General features: G+C 31.8%; 2 protein-coding genes across 5 annotated transcripts; one reads left to right on the top strand and one right to left on the bottom strand.

Moving 5' to 3' along the window:
• Positions 1-207: 207 nt before the first annotated feature.
• Positions 208-9,336, bottom strand: LOC101267382 (transmembrane E3 ubiquitin-protein ligase FLY1-like). 4 transcript variants are annotated; one of them, XM_019211607.3, is made up of 16 exons: positions 8,519-9,101; positions 7,664-7,786; positions 7,356-7,428; positions 6,951-7,078; positions 5,900-6,015; positions 5,409-5,469; positions 4,399-4,465; positions 4,239-4,316; positions 3,460-3,617; positions 3,312-3,371; positions 3,142-3,235; positions 2,507-2,674; positions 1,484-1,812; positions 1,249-1,365; positions 976-1,141; positions 208-388 (listed from the first exon to the last, which is right to left on the bottom strand). In XM_019211607.3, exons 2-15 carry the CDS (start codon positions 7,694-7,696, stop codon positions 1,040-1,042), a joined length of 1,584 nt encoding a protein of 527 aa, XP_019067152.1. In that variant the 5' UTR covers positions 7,697-7,786; positions 8,519-9,101; the 3' UTR covers positions 208-388; positions 976-1,039. The 4 variants fall into 4 exon arrangements, with proteins under 4 accessions (XP_019067152.1, XP_069148877.1, XP_004251496.1 ...); XM_069292776.1 differs by having other exon boundaries at positions 208-864; positions 8,519-9,091; XM_004251448.5 differs by lacking the exon at positions 7,664-7,786 and having other exon boundaries at positions 8,519-9,336.
• A 2,551-nt stretch (positions 9,337-11,887) lies between these two features.
• LOC101254571 (early nodulin-like protein 1) lies at positions 11,888-12,904 on the top strand. The gene is made up of 2 exons (XM_010315742.4): positions 11,888-12,095; positions 12,427-12,904. Exons 1-2 carry the CDS (start codon positions 11,912-11,914, stop codon positions 12,798-12,800), a joined length of 558 nt encoding a protein of 185 aa, XP_010314044.1. The 5' UTR covers positions 11,888-11,911; the 3' UTR covers positions 12,801-12,904.
• The last annotated feature ends 10,016 nt before the right edge of the window (positions 12,905-22,920 follow it).

The following is a 22,920-nucleotide window of genomic DNA, read 5'->3' as shown; positions in this document are numbered from 1 at the left end:
TCCTGCCCTTTAATTTCTTAGTTAATTATATATCATTGCAAATTCCCCAGGTTTTTATTGATTAATGCAAATTTTATTCACCCATAAAAAACATTTTCTTTCTTACTCCAAAAAAGTCTAGAGAAATTGAAGAGTCGCAATGAACTCGATTCATATTACAGATCACATTCATTTAGATAGTGAATGAAATATGGTCATACTCCAATATGGCACATAAAAATTAAGAAATATTCCATAAATTCTATGAATTATTTGATAATGTTATTGTTTTTATGTGAAATATAAGAAAAGAATAGACAGTTAATCAACAAGATATACAGCAAGTCTAGTGAATCTGTGCTCAACTTTTATACAGAAAACTTCTTATGTAATTCTCTCTGTCTCCAACCTGAAAGAGAGAATGAAGCCTTGTCAAACATTTTTCCTTCTGGATCATAGCCAGAAAAACGACCTTCAGACATCTATTTACAAGGAAATCTATCATGCCGTAAGGCAGGTTCTGAAGGAACGAAAATATTTTCCAAGAAAACCAATGAGTTACATACTTATTTTCTTGCTGTGTTCAGAATGCAAGCAAAAAAATATTATCCTAAAAGCATTTGTAGATAATCTAGATAAGTACTATTGGAGGTGAGGGTGTGGAGGTAGGAGCGTGACGTGGTGGAGATGGGGTGAAAATGAGGTCCTGGAGGGTGGAGAGGAAACAGTCAATTTGGACTGGCAACTTCTGTGTTCCAAAATTGAGCTTGTTTTCCTATAGAAAATATTTTCCAAAATTTTGACCAACCGAACATGAGAACTATAGAACATTTTGCGGAAAATGTTTTCCTCCACACCCGTAGTCTTTACTCGGACAATGGCAAGCTACAAGGCAGACAGTTTAAACAACAGCATTATTAAAAGTAAAATCACTATGAACTATTGCTGAATTTGTACTCACTTGTTCAAATATAAACTTCAAGTAAAGCCGTTTACCTTTCTAAACAGGTCGGGCAATGTCAGTTGCTCTACCAAGATGAATTCAAGAAATAACATTTATTCAAGCGGGTGGAAGAGGACGTCGGCATGTTGGACACTCCATCTTTATGTCCATCCATCTTTGCAAACAACCAGAGTGAAAGAAATGATCACAAGGTGTCACCTGAACATCATTAGGCCAATTACTAACTGTGTATTTTTTTTTGGAGTTAAAATCGCATTCTAATAGGAACACTAAATTAAGCTAGAGCATTTTTCTTTTATAGTTACCATGCAATTATTTGAGCGTTGAGTATGATCAATAGCAGTCATGCAAATAACACAGTCAGTGGCGTGATTTGCACCCTGATCAAACCTTCTATAATAGTTATACTTCTCAGGTAAAATCTGCAACACCACAATAAAGCTTACTTACATAAGACAGATGGAAGCACTAATTATTCAGTTTTTTTCTGCTTTCAACAAATAATCCTTTCAAGAATTTTAACTGAAAGCAGTATCAAACCTGACGTGGAATGAACCACCGAGATCCAAGGTAATGCTGCAACAGAAGAATTGATGCCTGCAGCACAATAAAAACTCCCAAGCAGATGCACCAATTCTTATCAGGCTCTATACGCATGAAATTGTGAGGACAGCCAAAGACATATAATGGAATTGCCAAACGCGTAATAGTCATTCCCAAGATGTAATGAGGGTGCAATGGTTTTCTTGAGTCACGAATGACATTAGTTACAATTTGAGGTAACCAGAATGAGTGTAAAAGTAGAAGAATAGGGCGCAGAAACTTGTGAAACTCATACATGAACAACAGTCCGCCTAAAAGGATCCCATCTGCAAAAGATTCAGAAAAAAGAAAAGGTAAATGTAAGCAGATTATTTATGACTAATTGCTAATGCAACAGAAGTGGCCCAACTTTGAAAGGAGAAAGACATTGAATTGACCCGGTGGAAATGAAGAACTTTAGTCCACTATGTTAAGTGATGTTAGAATGGCATAACGGCATAATACTCCTGCTTAAATAGTATAATTTAGATTTTCTATATGATTTGCCAAGTAGATACCAATTGCATTTTCTTTGGAGCCTGTCTAAGAGCAAAGCTCGTTCTATGTTGAACACTGTTATTTTTCCCTTGTTGCTTTCTTTTCTACAGTTCAGACACTGAAGACTTCTCAGGATCATTCTGTTATATCAAAAGTTCCCAAATTGTGTAGCCCAGTTTTTGTTTTTTTCAATTAAGTAAATAATTATAGATACTGAATAACAGCCTTTAGATACCCCAAACAAAAATTGGGGAAAATAGGTAGAATAAAGTGATTAATTCATTAGCATGTCCACAAGCAAAATTGAACAAAGAAAGACTTGGAAACAGTAAACTCAGATAAATTATTTGATTTTAACATCTAACTACCCTTTCAATAGCAGCCTGCATATTGGTAATATAGGCATGTGTCGTAAGCAACTATTCACTTGCTGATTCTGTTGACTTTTTCGGTACAAGTCCACCTCAAGTAAAAGATACTTACAGAAACGGCTGTAAAGTACTGACAATTCACGCCTCATTGCTTCCCAACCCTCTACGCTATTCATGGGCCTATTTGCCTTCCATATAGCAAGTAGATATCTCATCTCAAAGATCGAGAACACAACAAACTTGAAGAATGCAGCAGTTGCAAAAGCATTGAAAAGGGATTCTGCAAAAGAATGAAAGGAAGGGAAGGATGAACAGCGCCAAGAAAGACGTGACCAGCTTTTACTTCAAACACTGATTAATCGAGAGCAAGAAATGAATAGATCTGAACAGAAAAATTACATAAAAGTAATACTTGAGACCCAGTGTAGGGCTTGCTTCATTAACAATATTCAACAACATAAGTTTGCTACCAGAAAATAGTGTACATGCTAAGAATGTAAAATTCTTTTGAAGAACTGTCGACATAAACTTCTAACAGTGCTACTTCTAAAAGTGACAAAGCAGAAGAATGTTGTTAACATGATCCTAATAATGTTCATGTATAAACGTATAATGCTAGATGCTACCTCAATGTTCCATATAAAATCAAACTAAAAACTGATCACAAGGTATGATTAACTTGCAGAGAACTCAGTAAATGAATATGTACTAGCTGGGATTACTAAGGCAACAGCACTTATCACTTACCAACAAGTATCCCTGCGGTCAGATGCAAAAGACAAAGATAAGCATCCATGATAGCCTGTTGTCCAATCATCAGAATTGAAACTTTCGCAGCTCCCTAGAAAAATGATATCACATGTCACTCTAGTCTTTATAAGAGACGGGGGGGAGGAGAGAGAGAGAGGTAGTCCTACTGATTGGGTGTTGCTATGTTCCATTTGTCGAATCAGAAGGAGCACTTGCAGAAAAGATATCTGGTGGATCAGGAAGTTAAAGAATCCAGACAAAGCGATATCTGTTACAAAAATGATATGAATAAAAATGAGAAGTGTTGTAGGATACAAATGTGACCATCAATGTGTAGTTCACCGCTTTGTTGTAGTAAACCTCTATATTGACAGAAGTAGCATTCAAAAGCATCGGTGAGAAACAGTCCCCGTCAGCATCCACTGAAGGGCTCTCTATCAATCCTTCTAGTTGATAATGGTCACGAGCTGCATCTGAGAAAGGAAAATAAATCACTTGTTCCTGATATTTTGCACAAACTTATGGATAAGTTGAATACTGAATCAAGATATGCATTAAAATGGAACAAAGAAAATGTGAAGAAGTCCCATATTGTGGTGAAGGGAATGGGTGGTCTCTTAATATAACACTCTTGATCTAGATTTTGGGATTGAGTTAGGCTCAAGATCCATTTCTTAACATGGTATCAGCACTCTCTCTGTTAGGGCAAACTGCATCATGATACACTAAGCTGCAGAAAAGCATATGAAGATCCTGAACGAATATGAAAGAAGTAGCTTTAGGTAACATAATGCATTTTGCATATATAATGCAGGGTGATCTTGTCAAATTGACTTTAGAACATTTATAGGCCTCAAAAGCTAAAATACCCGAGAACTGAAAGAGTAATGACAAAAATCCTTTCTTAATGATTGACCTAACCTTATTTAAAAAATCCTTACTTGATGATCATTGGAGTAAAAATTATATAAAACAGAGTTCATGAAATAAATGAATTCGGAAGCATATATGAAAGCCAAATGAACCAGAGAAGAAAGTCCCTCTTGATGCTTGAGTCGTATCAAAGGTGAAAGGTAAATAAGAAAGCCAAGTACCATTTGAGGAGGATGAGACACGAGCAATTTGTGCAGCAATTTCTATATTACAATTTTTCTCCATCTCGTAAAACGGTGCTGCAGAAACAAAAAGATACATAAGTTAGCTTAGGAGCTAAAACATTAAACTGGATAACTGTTGAAAAAAATAAATTATTACAGTGTTTCTTTTTCCAAATCTTATCTCGAGAAGACTCCTGGAATATCTGGGACGAGAAAACTCCAAGCTGTCAACAAAGACAAAGCAAGTCATTTTTCAATGACTTAAATCTTGATAAAGTCTTAAACTCGAATTATTGTCACGTGAAAGGGATGTACATATTATTGTCACATGAAAGGGATGTACATCTAAAGTAAACATTATAGCCATCACGGAACACAAGAAATTCCTCATAAAGAGCCTCCTTTTTATCATTTCCGAATAATTTCAATTTGATTACCATAGAATATGAGATATCTGATGGTAATTAGCTGCCGCTGTGGAAGAACAAAGATTAAGAGCAGCCCTCATTTTCTGCTATTTTGATTACGAAGAAGCTAAACCGGACTGCAAAAGCATATATTTTCTTACAAGGTAAAATGGAGAAAAAGAAAAAAGAAGGCTATCCAGATATAATGGTCATTTTTCTTCAACATGTGAATCTCTTACCACTGGAAGAATGGAATACACAAAAACCTTTTTGAAACAACAAAAAAGGAAGGGAATAGGAAAGGATAGGGGGAAAGGAAACCCATCAGAAAAGGTATGAATAGCATTCATAATCCCCACTCATCATCTCCACTTTGAAAGGGAATTCTACTTATGAGTATCCAAACATGTGCTAAAGTTTCAAATGTTAATAAAAAGCTACTCCCGGCAAATTAATTTAAAGAAAGAGACATACAGTAGACAAACGGAGCCCTAAGAAAGCAAAAGAGAAAAGTTTTGAAATTTGTTATACCATTACCAAAATATCATATATAAAAGTCAAAGCATGTCAAATTCTTAATGGTATTCAAGCATTATGCTCTTCAAATATAAAGCATGTAACACTGCTGAAGAAATTAAAGTATGTCAAGTGATTCAAGCAGCAGCAGAACTCATTGTAACAGATGATCATCAGGAGTCATGTAAAAGCTATACTCAATAATCCATGCTGAGGACAAATGACATATTGTTGTAATTAATACCAAGTGATATGGATTTGATAATAGATAATCGTCTTCCTGTCCAAACTCACCATCTTTGCCACTGCAAATTAAAAGCAGAACTATGAGTTGACAAAGCACATGACAGTAGCATCTGCAGGAATGTTAAGTGATGTGGAACCAATATCTAAAATTTCAATTCCATTTTCTGAAGAACACAAGATTTAGCAATTTGAATGACAATTCCCGGAAAAAAAAAACTTTAAATTGGAATTCTTAAGCATGAGATAAGGACTTTAGCAACTATTGTAACAAATGTAAATTTCTGGCATGAATTACTTAAAGAGTGCTTGAAACTCAGCAAAGACACCCATCCTAGACATCCATTCTCTTATATTATAAATACCATTTTGAATCATTCGGCAGAATTAAAGGACCGTAGCATCTTAAGAACCAGTACCTGTAAGCTAGAAATTTCCTACGACGGTGTTACAAATTTCCTTTCAGCTTAGGTACCAAATAAGAACTAGTACCTGTAAGCTACCATTCGAAGTTGTCTAAATGGCCATATATATACACCTTCTACCCTTATTTGTGCAGCACCAACTCCATGTTCATTGTCAAACACATCATGGAAAATTATTGCACCCTGTTGTTTGGAAAATGAGATCAACTAAAGATTAAACCATAGAAATGTACAATTTCTGCATCCGAAAGTATCATCATCTAAGAAAGATGAAATGCCTAATAAACAGTGTAATCTTACGCCGAAGGGGGTTTGGAGGAACTTCCTAAAAATGAAACAAAAACTAACTAAAACTTACTAATTGCATAAATGTCTAATATCATTCATGCCTGGACCTATGCTATCATTGATTAGCGCCTTCATGAGGAACATGCAATTTTTCACATTTACCATATGATTATGGATAAATGTTAAGTTTGATTTTTGACAAAAGATATTGTAGAAAAATAAGATCTTTTTAATAAAGGGAAAAACTCACCACTACACAAGATGTATACCAAAAATAGAAAACCTTACAAAAAATATGTTTTCTACAAACATAAAGTTTGCAACTTCTGTTTGGAAACATCATGCTTTATTAGAAAAGCAAAGTAAAGTCCAATAAAACAAGCATGGCATGCTGCAAGTCTAGATATGACTTATGATAGATGCTCTCTCGATATAGAAAGAGAAGTAAACTACCCAGTCATCAATTTAAAATTCAAAAACCCTATTGGGGCACATGACATTTTTTTTTAAACTTGGTAACTTCGTATTATATCACAAAACAGTACAAGGCTCCTACTGTAACCTTATATACAAGTGTACTCCTGATTTCACTTCTCTACGTCTAAATTGAGTCTAACACATCAATAATAGAGATAGTGTCATTAGAGTATAACTGATTACACCAAAAGACTAAAAGTAAAATGCAGTTTAGTTTAACTTTCTGCACATTGTTCTCTATTGGGACATGACATAGACAATTAATAAGTTTGAGACAAGTACTTGTGCAGAGAACAGGGAGTTAACATAGCATTTCATAAAGAAATTCACTTATTTAATGATGACAGGATTACCTGAATATAATGTACACCAGTTATTTTTGTTGGATTACTTATCAATTCAAGGACCGAGTTGCCATTGGACTTCCTAAAATCAGGAAACCTGGAAGAGCTATTTGTTGAATCTAGGAACCTCCAAGACCCTGCAATTCAAATATCGAGGAGAGGGTATAGATAGATTCAAGACCGAAGCAGCAACTGAGTTTAGTAATTGAAGTGATCATGAATTTTCTGTTATGTTGTGTTTGATGAGTCCTACTCAATCACTTTAAAGTTTTATCACCATGTTGCATACAAGTGAAGGAAGAACAACAGGAAAGCTTCTTTTTTAAAAAAATATAGAGTAGAGCAACACGAAAGTGTTCTTTCCACGCTCATTTATAATATCAGCAATGCACTAAAACATCCAACTGTACAAACCTCTGTAAGTTCCTGTTATATTCCAAGCAGAAAAAGGCCCCAATTCATTCTCATCCTTTCTTACCAGAAGCCACTGCAACAACAATAAGGATATAATTAATGGTTAGGCATGAACAGCAGGGAGAACACATAACATGACTTATCCAATTCTAGCAATGAGCTCCAAGAAGTTATAACTGAATTAGGATAGTAACCTTGATCTTAATCACCAAGAAACCAAATATAGCTAGCGTCGAACTTGATTCAATACAGTTTCCTAGTGAACTTTTGATATCCAGTCTTAACTAGGTGTTAGAATAATTTCATACCTCATTTACTGAATTATCCAGTAATATTTTCATATCTCATTAACTGAACTTATCCAGCCATTTCGTCATCCCTGATTTTCTTTTCGGTGTCCAGCATTGATTGGAGTGACAGATATCTTGGCTCTAGGCATAAACATGAAACAGTCCTTAGAAAATCCTACCTTATTCAGTGTTTTCTCACGATAATGAAGTATATTCATAAGAGCAAGTTCCTTATTAAAAAAGGGGACACATAAAAGCATATTATTTCTTGCTAGTTATATCATTTCATTGCCATATCTCCTCATTGTACAATGTCCAAAATATAAATCCATCATTGCTCTTATGCATGATAAACTGACTTGTGTTTAGTAAGATGTATAAAGTATGAAGCACTAAACCTATCAGATACAGGTTAAGCAAATAGCTTGGAATTCCTTTCACCAGCTAGCTAACACAATTTGCACTTCATCACTTGAGCACTTGAATGAGTAAAGTTTCAGTTTTTAATACAATAACAACAAACCCATTGTAATCCCACAAGTTATGTTTGGGGAGGATGATCTTACGCAACCTTACCCCTACTCCCTTGTGAAGGCAAAGAGGTTGTATCCGGTAGACCCTCAGCTCAAGTAAAGCATAACAAACAATAAGTATGTAAAGTAACAATACTGGGGAACAGAACAATAGCAACAACAAATAATACATAATTCAAAATTAAAGTAGCAATCTTTACTGTCACATACTCCATTGAGCTGTTAGGCTGTACTCTTTCCACTAGTTGGACCAATTTCACTCCAATACCAGATAATTGATCCTTAGAAGGCACAAATTACACAAGGAAGTGCAGATACAAAATGTAACTCCAATACTAACCTCATCTCCCCACGAACGGTATCTTTCTCTGAGAGGCCTGACACCCATTACTGGGCAAATCCCTTCAAGGATGAACCATAAACTAAAAAGAACTCTAAGCAAAACTCCATACTTTTTCCTCTTAAACCTCAAAAAATATAATCTTTTTGCCATACCCATTCAAGATCAATTCAAATTCTTCACTTCCAAGCAATTCTTGAGCAACACAGATGAAGAAACAAAGTCCATTACAGTTACAATTTCCCAAAAAAAAGAGACAACTTTAAGAGAAAGAAAGAAAAGGGGTTGCTTAAATTGAAGTCAAACAACATAAAACAACAACCTCAACAACAAAAATCAACTTCAAAGAAAATGAAAGCTCAACATAAACAGAATCATTGGTTTTGTTGATTTGTGGTTCACCAAGAATCCCTTCCCTAGTCAATTCAACAACCAGAAAACTCCACTTGTATTTCTTTATTCAAAAACAATTATACAATCTATAAATAACATAGTTGGGGTGTTTTCAGTTCTGCAGAAAGTAAAAAAATAAGCTAAAGATCATTTAACATTAGTCTTCTCCTAAATTTTAAATGGTGAACATGAAGCATAAAGCTACTGTTTTGATAGAAGATGCTGGATTATTGGGCTGTAGAATCATCATCATTATTTTAACGGCTGGGATTGAGTTGTCTCCTAAGGGATAACTAGTGTTCCTTTTTTGTCCCATCTTTGCATATATTGCAAATTGAGTTACAGTTCTCGTCGTATCTCAACTGGTTTAGAAGATGGTTATCAACGTGAATAATGTAAATTAATTTTTTTAATGTAATTGAGTTGAGTCTATGACATAAGTTTTATCTAATGTAATTTCAATTTTTTATGTGATTTGTAAGCTTTCATGATTTTTTGTTGATCCAAAATTTTGACATTATTTTTGTCCAAATTTTTATGGATGTCCGCAGATTTTATCGATTTTCATGTGATATAGTTTATGAAATTTTTGTGATTTGAATTTCCAAAATGAAATGGTCGAAATATTTCATGGACGTCGTAAAGACATTGACAATATATCCAAATGGTCCCACGGGGAAAGCATGTGCATTTTCAAGTTCAAACGAGTCCCAAAGCTGGTAAACACAGATTTTATCGATTTTCGTGTGTTATAGTCCATAAAATTTTTGCGATCCAAAATTTTTGCAACGAAATGGCAAAAAAATTTCATGAATGTCCGTTAAGACGTTGGCATTGTATCCAGTTCTTCACGCAGGGAGAACTGACATTTTCAAGTTCAAACGAGTCCAAAGCAGGTAAAAGCAGATTTTTGTGTGCTATAGTTCATTAAATTTTCGTGATCCGAATTTCCAAAACAAAATGGCCGAAATTTTTATAGACGTTTGTTAAGGCGTCGGCAATGTATCTAATTCATCCCACGGGAAAAACGAGCGCATTTTCAAGTTCAAACGAGCGCCAAAGCAGGTAAACACATATTTTACCTATTTTCGTGTACTATAGTCCATGAAATTTTTATGATCCGAAATTCTATAAATGAAATAAGTCGAAAATTTTCATGGACGTCCGTTAAGACGTTAACAGTATATCTAGTTCATTTCATGGGTAAAATGAGAGCATTTTTAAGTTCAAACGAGTCCCAGAGCAGGTAAAATAATTTTTCTGATTTTCGTTTGCTATAATCCAAGGAATTTTTGTGATCCAGAATTCCCGAAACGAAATGATCAAAAATTTTCATGGACGTCCTTTAAGACATTATTAATGCATTTAATTTGTCTCACGAAAAAAACAGACTCTTTTTTAAAGTTCAAACAAGCCCCAAAAATAATAAACGCAGATTTTGCCGATTTACGTGTGCTATAGTCTATGGAATTTTTATTCCAGTATTCCTCAGACGAATTGGCCAAAAAATTTCATGGATGTTCGTGAAGACGTTGTCAATATATCAAATTCATCCCACGGGAAAAAGGTGTGCATTTTCAAGTTCAAACAAGCCTCAAGCACGAAACACAGTTTTTGTCGATTTTCGTGTGCTATAGTCTATGACATTTTTGTGATCTGAAATTTTCAAAATGAAATAGACAAAAATTTTCATGGATGTCCTTTCAGACTTTGGCACGTATCCATTTTTTTCTACGAGAAAATCTGGCTCATTTTAAAGTTCAAACGTGCCCCAAAGCACACAAACACATATTTTATCGATTTTCGTTTGCTATCGTCAATGGAATCTTTGTGATCCAGCTTTTCCAAAACAAAATGATCAAAAATTTTCATGGACGTTCGTTAAGATGTTGTAATGTATCGAGTTTGTCCCGCGGGGAATACAGACGCATTTTCAAGTTCAAACAAGCCCCTAAGCAAGTAAATGCACATTTTGTCAATTTTCGTGTGCTATAGTCCATGGAATTTTTGTGATCCGGAACTCCCGAAATGAAATGGCCAAAATTTTTCATAGACGTCCGTTAAGACGTAGACAATGTATTCAGCTCGTTCCGCGGAAAAAACAGGCGTATTTTCAAGTTCAAGCGAACCCTAAAGAAGGTAAACGAAAATTTTGCCGATAACATTAAATAATATAATTAATGTGATTCTCCGGATGAGGTCTGAAGATGGTAATGCATACAAAAATATTATCCCTATTTTGAAACGTGGAGAGGTGTTCCGGATAGACCTCAACGCAAGAAAAAACACAAAAAGTACTATTCCATTATCATACTAAATTAATTTGATAGTTTGCGATATAATAAATAAGTAACCATAATTTGTTCAACTTTAATTTATACGTACTAAAATATAATAACAAATTACAGTTTTGACCTTTAAAGAAACGTATCAAAAATATCAAACTAAAGCATTACACATTGAAATATAATCTTTTAAAAGAAAATTCTATATTTAAAGTACACGCATAATTTTTTTTTTTAAAAAAAGAAGCAAATTTCTTCAATAATTAAGTACACACAAAAAAATATAAAACATTTTATTCAATATATGACAGTTACAAAAGTGTTGACTACTATAATAATATGTTCTATAGTTGTAATCTTAATCATTAAACTATAATTAATACCATAATCAATTTAAAATAACTTACTCTGATCAACTTGCATAATTTTTTTTATGTTCTTTATAATTAAAACAAAATACTACGTAATTTAAATCTTTACAGAAAGTCAAAACCCAGAGGTGTAATAAACATTTTTTGCCAAATATCGACGTTTTTCTGAAAAAAATAATATTACTCGTTTATTTATTTATTAATCAATAAACGACAAATTATTATAACTATGATTTTTTTTAACACAACAATTAATTACCAGCTAACACTTTCCATAAATACTTCTAATTTTTCACTCATTGAACCACAAACTTCTATTTCCATCTAAAATTTGAGTATTATTCATGGAGTTTTTGTTGTCTCAAATCTGTTTTTTTCTGATTTTTTTGAGGTTTATTACGTGTGGTTCATTTTGTGAAGCTAATCATACATTTTATGTTGGTGGTGAAAGTGGTTGGGTTTTAAATCCTTCTGAACCTTATAATCATTGGGCTGAACGAAATCACTTTCAAGTCAATGATACGATTGGTAAATCCTCTTCTCCTATTTCAAGACAATTTTTACTTATATATAATAAATATTGAACCCGTGTGATTATAAAAATTTATCCATCATTAGATCTTGACATAAAGTAAACTTTTAGTGTAATGACAAATGTGGTAAAAAAAATTATATAAGATTGCTGGTTTGAAATCAATGTGATTAAGAAATTGTTTTGAATTGATCGTTTAAATTCTAAGCAACGTGACACATCTTGGATATTTTTCTTTATAATCTCCTTGTTAGAATTTCTGACTCGGGTGCAATCAATTTGTGTGTCTATTTAATGATTTGACTTTTTTTTTCTTTTTTGTTGCAGTTTTCAAGTATAAATTAGGTTCAAATTCAGCTCTTTTTGTTTACAAAGAAGATTACTACAATTGCAACAAGGAGGATCCAATTGTTATATTAGAACATGGTGATTCAAGATTCACATTTGATGGACCAGGCACATTTAGTTTCATCAGTGGACATAAAGATAATTGTGAAAAGGGCCAGAAACTTATGATTGTTGTGTTGTCACCCAATCAAACTAAAGCCCAAACATCATTGAGCCCAACACCTGCTGAATCCATTGACCCGGTTTTATTACCTGCCCCGGCTCCGGCTAAATCGGGTGCTCCACTAGGGTTTGTTTCTTGGAGTTTTAGTATTACTTTGATGATGATAATAGCAACTTATTTATGCATCTAGGTTTAACTCTTTTTAACTTTTTTGTGTTAAAGAAAGCGTCAAATCGCGTCTATCTCATTCACAAAATTTGTACTTGATACCTCTGATTAAGGATAAAAGAAGGAATATCTTTATGGACTATTACTTATGATTTTTGTTTTGTACGAGATTGATGATGCTTGTTTTTTTTTAAAAAAATATAATATATATTTATTAGAAAGACATTATATTTATTATATTTAAAAGATGATATAATGAAATTATCCTTATTGTTTGTTAAAAAGCGTGTAAAATCAATAACTGAGACAAAGAGCAATACTTTGACATTCATATCCTATTTGTCACACTTAATAATATTAATATGTCTCCAATCTTCTACTTTTAGCTATGACCGCAAGTAAAGTGGTCTGAAGAGAGTAAAAGAGATTTATTAATCTTGTGAAATTAAACTAATTAAAAAAATTATATAGAATGTAACAAAATATCTTTTAAATATATTATATGACAAAATAAAATTAAAGAATTGTCAATCTCTCCTTCTAATCAGAAAACTATAACTATGTTACAAGAAGAAGAAAATAATAAAATTGAGATAGTTCAAGTTTTAATGAAACTTTACATCTGATTCCTCTATTGGAACAACAAAATTAACTAAGCAATTCAAACATTATGTTATTTTTGAGATTATTCAAGAATTGGTCCTAGCACATCGTGTAATTTGAGTGCAACCACGACGATAAGGATTCACCTGTTGATTTGCATGACAATTATAATAAGAAGCACCTCTTACATTACAAGGAACATTGTTTCTCGACATTGCTCCATAACTAACATAACCATTTCTTCCTCCTAACACACGTCGACTTATGTCGGACTCCATCATCATCTCTTCCTCCTCATCGATGCAGTTTCCCACAACGCCACCATTGCACTTCCTCTGTGAGATATCAACGTGCATCATCGATGATAACTGATCCATGTTCTTGTGTTGAATATTAAAATTATTGTATAACGATGATGATGGATCGATCATTATGATAAATATTGACAAAATTATAATTATGCAAAGGCGGAATTCCATCTTCTTCTTCTTCTTCTTCTTTTTTTCGAATTTGTATGTGTGTGATAGAGAGGGTGTTGATTTATATTAGAAAGTTTTTGGGAGTGTAGGGTGGAAAGTGAAGAAAAAAATGGATAATAAATAATTAGGGTTAATATGGATTTTTAGAAAATTATGGTTCATTTGTTATACGTGATTTGAAGTGATTTACGCTTTAGTCGTGTTTCAAATGTCCGGTTCCTGCTCTTTATTTGCTTAAATTTAGGATCATTGGTTACTTACTATTATGTACACACAAAAGAATTTTGTGACTCAACTATTATAACATAATAATAATAATCAACAACAAATACATGCAAATATATATAAGAAATATTTTTATTGTATAAAAAAATAAGTTAAAATTAAACATGAGTATGTACTACGATACACTCGAAAACTCTTTTCCTTTCCTTTAAAAAAGATAAATTGTATATGTATATTTGTCGAGCGAAATTGGGAGAGGTATGAGAGAGATGAATTGTATATTTATATCTATCAAATAATTGTATATATGTACCTAATATACATATGTATTTGTATATCTGGCGACCGAAACTGAGAGAGGGAGGAGAGAGGGGAGTGAGTTGAGAGAGAGGAGAAAGGCGAGCGAGAGACGACAGAGAGTGGAGAGAGGCAAACTATATATGTACATCTATCAGATAATTATATATATATACTGATATACATATGTATTTATATATCTTGCGAGAGAGATTGGGAGAGGGAGGAGAGGGGCGAGTGAGACTGAGAGAGAGGGGGGAGAGGTGAGCGAGAAAGGTCAAGAGTGGATAGATACTAATTGTATTTGTATATATGTCATATAATTATATATATGTGTATAATTTGTATTTGTACATGTATAAAAAAGGACAAGTCACTTAACTAAAACTATATTAACTGATTAATTAGTATATGTTTTGTGTTTTCGCTTAATTTCCCAAAAAGTAGAGTATTATGTTGGAGGTCTGTTAGTTTGAGAAACAAATCTGAAAAAGTTCTACAACGATAAGGACACATTTGAGACCAAATTTAAAGACAAATTTGTTCTATTTTTCATAGTTGAGTAGCAAATCAAATTTGCTCATTCAAATATTCAACTCTCAATTTGTAAGGAGTTTCTTGAACTAATTTTTTACCTAGCTATGACACAAAACTATCTACTGTGACAAATCCCTATACAAATTTACATGAACCTTTAACTAGTATCACGCATAAATAATCATGTATAAATGGTATAAGTTTTCACTGAAGGGGATTCAGATGAACCCCTCGACCCTTCCTAGCTCCGTCCTGGCTCAAACCTTTTTACCATCTGAAAATAGAAAGGAGATGGAAGATATTCTACTTCTCATATTCTCCAAAATTTCAGATGCAGAGGGTCTAAGGCCTGGGAAATCACTTAGGCATAATGCTGCAAGTGAAACCATGGCCTTAGCTTCCTCCAATACGTAGTTCCTATCGAGGCGTGGATCCATCATTTCCGCTACCTTAGACACATCGTTCAAAATCGGAGCAGCTTTCGATATTAACCTCTCCCCGTTACATGACGAAAAGGCCTCAACCCCTGAAATGAGTTCTAAAATAATGACTCCAAAGCTATATATGTCGTTTTTCTTGGAGGCAATGCCGGTTCTCAAGTAGTGAGGATCAGTATAACCTGGAGAACCAAGTATCACTCGATTCTTCGTTGGTGGTGAAATAGAAGAAGAAAATCCAATTTTCGCGGATCCAAAATCACAAAGCTTGCAATTGAATTGATCGTCTAACAGTATATTAGAGGACTTGATATCACTATGCACAATTTGTAAAGCACATTTTTCATGTAGATACTCAATAGCTTGAGCAAGTTGAAATGCCACACCCATTCGGTTTCTCCACGAAAGAATTGTCCTATCTCTGTTTTCGTGGAGTTTGTCCTGTAGAGTACCATTTGAGACATACTCAAACACGAGCATGTTTCCGAATTCATTATCTTCACAGTGATCAAAAAGTTTAACTATGTTGTCGTGTTTGATTTGAATCAAGATATCTAATTCTTGCTTGTACATTCCATTGAGACGCTCGCTGCTGCTGTCCATGATTTTTACAGCCCTGGGAGATAAATCAGGGAAGTTCGCTAAATAAACTCTGCTAAATCCACCACAGGCAATTAAATTGGAATTGGAGAAATTTGCGGTGAATTTCTTCAACTCTTGGCTTGTATATCTCGTTGCATCAGCAATCATTGTGTTATCTGATTCATCTTCTTTATCACCTTCTGCAAATACACGAACATCAGTAAGTCCACCGCGCCTTACGTTGTACCCAAAGCACCTAAGGAAAGCCATAATTGGACACAAAAAAAACAAGGCAGAGCACCAATTTAACGTGTTTTTGCTATGAACGTTGATATCTCTCGATCCTTAATCAGAAGTCTCTGACTTCAAGTCTGAGAAGGGAGAGTTTTTCGTTTTAATTGGCCTACTCGATATGAAATTAAATTAATCAGCCAACGAACAATGAAAATGAAATGGTGTATGAGTGTTTTTAAGTTTGTGTTTAAGAAAATTGTTATCCAGTGGCCGTGCGTGTGGGGATATAAAAAGGGGAAGGGACGGTGGGTAAATATAAGTATTTTAAGTGCTGAAGCTACTGGGAAAGAAGAAAAGAACCCCACACATAAATTAAAAAAATATATTAAAAAAATTAGAAAGGAAAGAGCATGGACTCAACCAAAAAGTGCACCACCCACAGACAAATAAAACATTTCTATAACATAATAAAATAATAAATAAAGATAGCACTGTAAAAGAGAAGAAATTGTACTCATAAAATACTCCCATGTCCCAATTTATTTGACTAGGGGCATAGTACGCTTTGGCTAAGAGGTTCATTCGACTAAAAAGTTAGTCGATATATAATATACGTGGAACAGTCATTCGGGTAGTTCATTTATTTACTTCTTAAGTTTTTTTACTTTTTAGTGAAATTTTTTTACTCTACCACTTATATGACATAGTTTCAATTTGGAAAATCAAAAGTTCTTTATTTTGATTAAATAATAATAATATATCCAGCGAAAAGTTATTTATTTTGATTGTGACTTTATATATATAACAATTTTTAAGTTTTTTTTTTTGAAAAATACTCAATTATTTATTTGGAAACTGCCAAAAATATTATAAGTCCAATAATTAAAAAATTAAATATTAAAAAAAAAGGAACAAATCATGGTAAAACAATTTCTTATTTGGCTATCGGAATTTGATCTATGTCATATGAATTGAGACAATTATCCTGCTAATCATTGCATGTAAAATTCAACTTAGTAGGAGCATGAATTGTTTAATTAAATGTGTCAAAGTTTATATATTATATTCATGAAGTGGAACATAGAAAAGCAAGAGTTGTACTCCTAAATACTTATGTTATCCTATAACGCGGTGGTTTCGTCAAAATATGAAATTTAAAATGTTCATTAGACTTTACAATTTTATTTAAATATGAAGTGAACATAAGCTAAAAAGGAACATGAATAAAATACCACAATCTACTTTGTACCAAAGCATTTGTTTTGTACCCTACCTACAACAAGTTATGTCAAATGGCAAATAAGCATGTTTTAAATATAGAAAATGACTAAATATTTTGGAATTGTGGATTAAAGGGCACAGACAAACTGAGACCATTAGTAGAAAGTGATGGTCAAAATAAAATACCGTCGGTTGGTCAAAATTTATTTCAATTTTTCATGCTTCATGGGTCTTAAATACTTTTTAAAAAACTTTTTTTTTAAAATAAAATAAAATAATACTTTTAAGTTACTCAAAATAATATTTTTTTTAACATATCTAATAAAAAAACAAGTAAGAAATTACACCAGTAAACTGAAATATTAATAGCTTTAATTATTTGAATTATCAATTGTTGTTGCTCATAAGAACGAGGTAATGTTAATTTAAAGCTATTAATTAACGAAAATACTATGCTCTCCTTCATTTTTAAATAATTGGTGTTTTAGCTTTTTGATTTTGTTTGAAAATAAGGGAGTAAAGCACAAGAATCTTCATAGATTATGATCGAAATTTTAGAGACACGTCGATATTAAACTAAAATCATATTACCCTAAATTTATTTTTATATAATTTTATACACCTTTAACTTTACGTGTAAGATGGGACAGAGGGTGTAAAATATTTCTTTCCTTAACACATTTAATTAGTGTCAAGTTAGTAAAAGTACTCCTAATTACAATTACGAATTAAAGCATCACTTTAATTAAAAGCAAGGAGTATAAAATAGTGCTTTATAGTGTTTTTATTTTTATGTATCCCACATTCCTACCTAGTTCCAACCCCATGGTGTTTAATTTGAATACATTATATATAAATGTTTTTTATTTATCAAAAACAAAAAAAATAAAATAAGAACATTGTTTATTTTTCTTGAAAATATTTTCCACCAAATACACCCTAAATCTATATAAGTCATAAAAGTAATAAAGAGGTAGAAGATGAGAAGCTTCTTGTAGTCAACTTAGTCTTACTCTTTGATCTTATGCCAACCCACAAGGGCCCCCTTTTTTTAATTCCTCATGTCTATGGGCATTTAGGTTCATAGTATCTAATATTGGTTTATGGATTTTGTTTTTTTTTTAAAAAAAAAAGAAAAAAATTGTTTGGTGCAAGTATAGTAATTAATTATTTCTTCTCCTTTTGGTTTTTTGTTTTCTAATTTTCATGATTATGGCACCAAACAAATCAAAAAGAGTCTCAACGAATTTCTCTGACAAACATATCTTGCACGATATGTTGGATTAGGTGTTTTATAAGCTATCGAATTTTTTATGTGTTGAGAATATAATTAAATAATAATATTTTTTTTAATTGTATGAGCTCGTAAAATGATATGATCACACATTTCAATATGATATTAGAGTGGATAGAGTTCTTAGATTGAATCTCACCGTCCAACATTATTTAAAAAAAGAAGAAGATTTTTCTCGTGTTATGTTCATGAGGAAATAACGCATTATACATAAGCATGACCCTTAAATTGGTTTTCATTGATAAGTATGACATTTAACGTTGGGTGTACACAACTAAACCCTTACACTTGTATGAAATTGAACAAATAAACATATTTTTCCTACATGACAATTTCTATCCTACGTATATTATGTCACGAAAGGCATGTACATGTGTTTATTTGTTCAATTTTATACAAGTGTAAAGCCGCTGGTGAACTCACAAAGTTGGAGGGCGTAATTATCAAATGAAGTCAAGCTAAGACTCATATTTATGTATTAGACCTACATGTTGAGAATACAATTAAATAATAAAAATATATTATCCCTAACGTCTTAAGCTTTTAGAGACAAAATGGTCCGTTATGCATGCTAATTTGTACTAACAAGCTAAGTTGCGTAAAGTCTTTATATTCGATTCCTCATTCATATCGAATTCTCTAAAAATATAATATGCATCTATTGATATTTTTAAAACAGCTCTAACAAGATAGTCAAAATATCGGTAAATTAGTTAAGCTATGTACAAGTAATTGGGATATGCAATTTAAGTTTCTTTAGTTTTATTTTTTCTCAATAATAATGAAAATTTGATTAACTATGAAAACTATCAAAATTTTCTCACTCCTGATACAACCATATCAACGAGTAAAACATAGTTTATAAAATAAGATAACGAAATATAGTAAGAGGTTGCATGCACTAATCAAAATCACATATCTTCATGTTAATTTTATCTATAAATGTATACAATTACCACAAGCTTCTAAGTACACATAATTTTATAAGAACTCACATGATTCTATATTGCAATTTCAAATGTCTACACGTAGTATTATGGACTTGGGTGAAATAACATTCCCTTCGAAAAGGAAATACTATCTTGGTTTTTGTTTTTGTAGGTGACTTTCAGTATAGCAAAGTTAACACTCCTCATAAAAGGCAAGATACATTTTTTATTCATTTTAATTAAATACTTGTAATTGATTTTCTTAATTAAAAGAGTAATTAACTAATCTAACAGATTTTTAGCATCCAAGTGTATCAGCTATATTAAATTTCCAAAAATATTGAATTCATAAAATCAGAATAGTTGTAAACTTCATCTTCTCGTCAGTAAATCGTTTTTATTTGCTTCCTTAATTACATGCGTCTATATGTCGATCTTATAATATATAAAGTTTATGTATCTGAGGTGTATCACACCTACCATAAAAGTGATGCATGTATCTGAGGTTTTTATAAGGAATGATATACATAAGTACATTTGCATCTATTATACATGATCATGTATCTGATTAGCATTTATCATTAAAGGATATTGTGCAACGGATAAAATTGCTTTGACCTCGCTTTTGAGTCATGGTATGAAAATACCTTTGGTAGAAAAATTTTCTCCTTCGAATGGAGCTCTATACAGTGTGAATCCAAATAATTCGTGGAGCTTTAAAACATGTACTAAACACTGAATAGAAAATAAAAAATTTGCATTTGTTTCATGAGGGAAGCTTCTAGAAGTTGAACCAATTACCATTGACTAGAAGCGAGTTTGAATGAACTTTTTTAATTATTATTTATAAATCAAAAGTTATAAATTTGAAATTTTAATTTATGATTTTTAATTTATTTTTTTCATTTTAACTTTGAAATTAAATATAAAATATTTAGAAGATATTTTAACTTAAAAACAATTCAAATATTGGAGGGAAAGCATATCACATACCTCCCACCATATACTCTTTTTAAAAATAAAACTACAGTGTATATGAAATTGGGGATACATAATTTAATTGGAGTATTAGGAAAGAAATCTTAGTCAATTTTTCGATCTTTCTTCAAGTTGGAATAGAGAAAGCTGAGAAAAATGTGTAACAAGTCTTATAAATATTTACATAATTCTAAAGGCTCGTTTGGATGGGCTTAATAAAAGTAGCTTTAAAAAAGTACTTTTGAAAGTGCTGAAACTTATTTTTAAAATAAGTAATTATGCGTTTGGATAAAAGTGCTGAAGTTGTTATGCCAAACGTGAAAAGGGAAAAATAGAAGAAAGAGATGTTAGGGTTATATGAGTAAAAATATTAAGGGAAAAAACATAAAAATGTGGTCAACTTAAAACAGCTTATAAGCTAAAAAAAGAAAAAAAACACCCCTACCCCAGCTTTTAACTTTGGCTTAAAATAAGTTTTTTTAACTTAAAATAAGCTATTTTGGGTATTGCCAAACAGTTAAATCAGTCAAGAACCAGCTTTTAAGTCAGTTTGACCAGCTTTTAAGCTGAGCCAAACAGGCTCTAAGACGATGAGTTTTTAATATAGTAATAAGGAAAACATACATAAAAATCAACGCCACTTTGACAAAAAACTTATAATTATTTAGACAAAATTAAGAGGCAAAGGGTAATCTAACTTGTTTGCGGTTTTAATTGTCAATTTTTGATAACAAGTTACCATATAATATTATAATGTGTCTTTCAAAAGGATTTTAAAATATCTAGGAATACTTTAAATTATTTAATTAGGTGGATTATATATATATTAGACTATCATCAACTCTGACAATATTGATCAATAAGCTAACAGCAAAAATATAAAAGAACATAATTAATAACTTAAAATATTTTAAATTGTGACATAAATTTCTATTTTCTATTGTAGAGAACTCTAGAAGCAGGAATCTTCTAGGTATATATTTTCTTCATTTTAATTTATTTATCTTATTTTATTATTACATAAAAATTATATAAATCATGATTATTAACACTGAAAATATTTATTTTAAAAGACATATAAATAATTTATTTGATTCTTAAAATTTCATCAGTGATATATATATATATATATATATATATATATATATAAATGACATAAAAACACTATAAAGTACAATAATTAACAAGTTGACATATTTGAAAGATACATAAAAATTTTTGGTTGGTTCTTGATATTCTATTAGTGTCTGGTTACCAGAGTCTCTCATCTTTTTAATACAAAATTTAGTTAAGATTTTCGCTGCTAATTATTCAACTATACAAGTTTAAATATTTATTTGTGCACGTATAAATGTAAAATAAGGTAAGTTAAGAGACACATTATATTATGCCCATTTTTTCTTATTGTTTTATTGAATATTTTCTTCTTACACACTATTTTTTCTATAAACTAATTTAACTTCTATTGTAGGACAAACTAATAAAAAGATCTATCAAATTCAATCTAACCTATATTAAAACTCTGATATAATTATAAGTAAAAGTTGGTGTCCAGTCATTGTTTAAGCTCAAAGTTTGAATTTTCGCAATTGAATTTTATTTCGAGTGGGTATTAATGCAAAATGACCGGTCACGTGTTGAATAACTTAAATGTAAAATTTTGGGTCTAGTTTTAAGATATCTTTTGATAAATATGGTGTTTGAATTCAAGACGAAGTTTTTTTTTTTTTTATAATATTGTTAATTAGGTGTATGATATATTAAATATTCTAAATCAATATCTCAAAAAAGATATATATGAAAGGTTTGTATATTATTAAATATAGGACGTAGAGTATAACGTTGAGCTTATATATAATTTTTTTTTGCCTATATATAGTTGGGAGGTTGTCACATATTTAATTGTAGCCTAAGTTGAGTTGTGTTAGCAAAAATGGAAATTAAAATCTTATGCACAAAGCTCATTAAGCCATTTTTACCTACTCCTCCTCACCTTCAACATTACAAGCTCTCTTTCTTCGACCAAATATCTGAAAAAGAACATGTTTCTATGGTTTTTTTCTTTCATAATTATAACAATATCGACATGGATGAACGACTAGAGCAATCCCTTTCAAAGATATTAACTCATGTTTATCCCGCAGGAGGAAGGTACAATGAGAAAGACAAATATTGTTCTATTCTTTGTGTTGATCAAGGTGTTTTCTATACCAAAGCCAAGACCAATGGTACGCTTGATAATTTCTTAAATAAAGCGCGCAATGACTTAGGTCATGCGGCTTTATTTAGTCCACATGTAAATAAGAATATCGATGAAACTAATTTC

This window comes from Solanum lycopersicum, chromosome 12 (assembly GCF_036512215.1).
Source record: "Solanum lycopersicum chromosome 12, SLM_r2.1".
Lineage (NCBI taxonomy): Eukaryota > Viridiplantae > Streptophyta > Magnoliopsida > Solanales > Solanaceae > Solanum > Solanum lycopersicum.
The sequence above is the reverse complement of the archived record's forward strand: the minus strand, read 5'-3'. Positions and strand labels throughout refer to the sequence as shown.

What these genes read in the sequence shown, in the direction of transcription:
- LOC101267382 (XM_004251448.5), bottom strand. Translation starts at nt 8,677, where the DNA reads ATGGGTATGGCAAAAAGATTATATTTTTTGAGGTTTAAGAGGAAAAAG. An exon ending in GACCGCAGGGATACTTGTTG is followed by an intron (nt 2,675 to 3,141) that starts GTAAGTGATAAG and finishes ATTCTTTTGCAG; the next exon opens with AATCCCTTTTCAATGCTTTT. An exon ending in AGTACTTTACAGCCGTTTCT is followed by an intron (nt 1,813 to 2,506) that starts GTAAGTATCTTT and finishes AATCTTTTGCAG; the next exon opens with ATGGGATCCTTTTAGGCGGA.
- LOC101254571 (XM_010315742.4), top strand. Translation starts at nt 11,912, where the DNA reads ATGGAGTTTTTGTTGTCTCAAATCTGTTTTTTTCTGATTTTTTTGAGG. An exon ending in TCAAGTCAATGATACGATTG is followed by an intron (nt 12,096 to 12,426) that starts GTAAATCCTCTT and finishes TTTTTGTTGCAG; the next exon opens with TTTTCAAGTATAAATTAGGT.